General features: G+C 48.6%; 1 protein-coding gene across 1 annotated transcript; it reads left to right on the top strand.

Annotated features, from left to right (window-relative positions):
* The first annotated feature begins 387 nt into the window (after nucleotides 1-387).
* LOC119378284 (testicular acid phosphatase-like) lies at nucleotides 388-1,368 on the top strand. The gene has a single exon (XM_037647471.1). It carries the CDS (start codon nucleotides 388-390, stop codon nucleotides 1,366-1,368), a length of 981 nt encoding a protein of 326 aa, XP_037503399.1.
* The last annotated feature ends 2,250 nt before the right edge of the window (nucleotides 1,369-3,618 follow it).

Consider the following 3,618-nt stretch of genomic DNA (forward strand, 5'->3'; position numbering starts at 1 on the left):
TACAGACGTGTAGCTGGTACCTCGCTTCTCCGCAGAATGACAAATAATGTCTTAGTAGGTGCTTCCCCACTTCACAAAAATTGTGATTTATGGCGTAGTGGGTACCTTGCTAGTGTACTTGTATTAGTAACCCCAAGAGAGTTTAGAACGGGCTCTAGAAATGCCGCTCTTCCAGCTTTCGCTGTGACTGTGCTGCGCTTTCCGCGCAGGCCAATAAGCACTACTTCTGTGAAGACTTGTTTCACTTTCGTGTTATATCGATTCCTATAACAGAGGGATCAGCCATATTTTTCCATGCAACCGCCCTTTAACCGCCAGATTTCGGACAAATCATCTGTAGTGGGTTAGCACCATCGAATGACGAGCAAGGGAGCAAGCGAGCAAACAATGTCGGCTACAGTCTCCACCGCTCAGAATCGACGTCAGGGGCCACCTGAAAACTTGCTCTATGTGTTTGTTATCAGCCGACACGGTCAACGCACTCCCGTTATACCCTGTAAGAAACTGTTCAAAAAGGAACCCACGGACTACGGCCAGCTGACAGCAAATGGTCGAGAGCAGGCCTTTGGGCTTGGCCAGTTTCTGCGAGACCGCTACAAGCTGTTTCTGGAGGCCTCAGGAAAGCCTGGTCAGGTGCTCGCCACCCATGTCGGCCTGGATCGGTGCCGAGACAGCGTGAAAGAAACCCTGCGGGGCCTGGGTGTGCCCGCGGCTGCGACGAACGTCGACCCGACGGTGTACGACGTGCCGTTCCTCCTCGAAAGCCTGAATGCCAACTTGGACAAGGCACTTAAAGAACCGGGTCGAGGCAACTTCGCGACGTTGGGAGACCTGATCGCCTTCGTCGCCGAGAAGACGGGTGCACCGTTGCAGAACAACACGGAGAAGTTTCTCGTCATGGACAGCCTGGTGACCTACGTCTTCAACGGGAATCCCGTTCCGAACTGGGCCAAGCCCATGTGGGACGACTTGCTGTGGGCGGACCAGAGGGTGTTTGTGCGGTCACTCGTGGGTTACGAGCGGCCGTTCGCAGCTTATGTGCTGGGACGTGTTCTGGACACCCTCGCGGTCAAATTCGAAGAGGGCGTCGAGCGGCCGGACAAGATGCACCTTTTCTCCATGTCCGACACGAGTGTGTTTTCGGTGCTCAAGCTTCTAGACACGTCGCCCGGCGGTCGACCTTGTTTTTGCGCCAGCATCCTGATCGAGGTGTACAAGGATGGCCCCAAGGACTTTGTGCGAGTGTTGTACCGCACAAAAGATGAGCCTTGTGTAGTTCACATGGAAAAGGTGGGGAACCCTTGCGGGCTGATCAGGTTTTCGGAGTTTCTGCGCAGCGCTCTGAAGACGCCTGAGCATAAAATTTAGTTTGGAATGGACAGCGACTGTCAGTGTTTTAGCCAGTATACTGCTGTGCAACCTTCGAACCCGAACCGGGTTCGAAAGTTGAGCGGGAGCCTAACCCACAACCTTCAAAGTTTGTGGGTTAGGATCCCACCGACGGAAAGAGTGATTTTTCTTCTACATTAATTTATTTCAATTACCGTCATAATTACGTTACATTTAATGACAGCAATTAATGTTCCCTATGATTTCCCTGGCCCAATTATCTGCTGGATTCCTTTGGTTGTTTCTAATCAAGAAAGAAGCCCCTCTGAAGAAAAAAAATTGCCCTGCTTTCGTTCAGGGAAGCTTACAAGATGTGCGGATGCGTCGTGCGATGGCTTGGTCAAGTGCAAAATGCAATGCAAATTTGCTTGTCTAAATAAATAAATTAGTCGCTAATGGGGGTAGAACTGAAGTGGGTTGTACTCGGTCTGGCCGCTCGCGGAACCCTAAGATGCCCTTCACAGAAATCAGTTTGAGAACCCATGGTCTAGAGGAAACGGTTGGACGACGTACGTGACAGGAGAGAGAGAGAGAGAGAACAACTTTATTGTGGTCCGTTACAGACGTGGGGAAGAGCGTCCCCCGTACCCACCCGGCTAACGTGACAGGATTGTCACGTTAGTCATGTCATGACTATACTCCGTTTCATATATCAGGTGCAACGCTACGGAAGCTAGCGAGACTTCTTGCTGTAGATGCGTTCGCACTAAGAAATAGTGCAGTGAATTTACCACCCGTAATGTGGTTTTTTTTTTCGTTCATGGGCTGCGTAATAAAAGAAGGTGATCTGTGTCCAAGAAATAAACGAACCCCGTTATTTACACTGTTGTCGATAGTGCGTTCTGGATCGCTCAACGTCTCTTTCTTTTTTTGTGTCATGGCCTCCGCGATTAGCACTGGCAGCGCGCAGCCGGAACTGATCGCGGAGGCCAAGCAGAAGACATGCGGATTTACACATTTGGCTGGTCGAACTTCTTGCATAGCTTCCACAGCGTTCCACGAACACTGGCGGCGCGGCAGTCGCGGCGATGTGACGTCACGGCAAGGACTCGCTTGCTCCGCGGCCGAGGATCGCCTTTTTCTGCGCCCGCCACGTACCCGCTCTTTCGCGATACGGTGGTGATTACTGCTCATTCTTGCGACGCAAATCTCCCACGGTAGAAGGTGGAAGTTTCCACTACTAGCGAAAGTTTAGTAAGCTGAAGAAAGTTTGGATAATATAGCTTATAAGTGGCGAATTCCCATCAGAACGGAAGCTTCACTGTGAAAATGGTGATGCACGAGAGCAAGACATTCGTTGTTTTCACCGCGTACTCCAAGACATCGGTGCTAAAAAATTTAGGCTAATGGTTCTAACTTCATTTCAACTTGGTGTAGACTGCACGGTTAGAACATGCGTCCCGAAGAAGTACAAATGAAATTAGGACGCTTTCAATTTACTAACTACATTGTGGTTTATCGTACAAGTTATGTCTGCCTGTGCAGATTATCTAGGTGGTTTGACAGAATTGCACTTCCTGCTGCAGGAGACTTTAGATAAATCTGTCTATCATAAGAATCAATACGGAACAATAAGCAAAATAATGCGGCCACACGCACAATTGTTTCGGAAATGCTGATATGTTAGTATACTCGAGTTATGTAAACATTTCTTCTCAACACTCGTCTGGAATTATGTGCCCGTATACCCGATTTGCATAAACTGCTGGTCCCATCAACCGCCGGGTCACAAGCGATAATGTTAAATTCACGTGGGAGCACTGTTGATAGCTATCATCTGCAAAACAAACGCCTGAAAGTCGAAATGAGCGTTCTGAACTGTTTCGATGGCGTTCTCAGCAACGTGGCCCAAGTATTGAACGTCCTTCGCATTAATGACTCAATTAAGGGTCTGGCAAGGCATGTCCGCATAAAGGTTGATGATGCTCAGGGATAAATCAAATAAAAGAAAACTTAATTTGCGAGCTGGCTATCTAAACTAGTACTTATACAAGTGTAACAGCGCCGATGCTGCATGAAGACACAATCAGACAGCAATAAGAAGTTTCCGCAATTAACCTCAACTTGTTTTTGTAGTGAAACGAAGCCCCGAAATTATTGCGAGAAAAACGTGAAACTAAACATGATGATGAGTGAGCGAGAACACAAGAAAAACAAACACAACAACTGCGGCAGCATTTTCGGTCGGGCGAGCGCTTTCGAGATATTTTGCGAAGCCCAATACTCCAT

The sequence above is a fragment of the Rhipicephalus sanguineus genome, unplaced genomic scaffold (genome assembly GCF_013339695.2).
Source record: "Rhipicephalus sanguineus isolate Rsan-2018 unplaced genomic scaffold, BIME_Rsan_1.4 Seq762, whole genome shotgun sequence".
Taxonomy (NCBI): Eukaryota; Metazoa; Arthropoda; class Arachnida; order Ixodida; family Ixodidae; genus Rhipicephalus; species Rhipicephalus sanguineus.

Coding starts and splice junctions, on each gene's coding strand:
- LOC119378284 (XM_037647471.1), top strand. CDS start 388: ATGTCGGCTACAGTCTCCACCGCTCAGAATCGACGTCAGGGGCCACCT.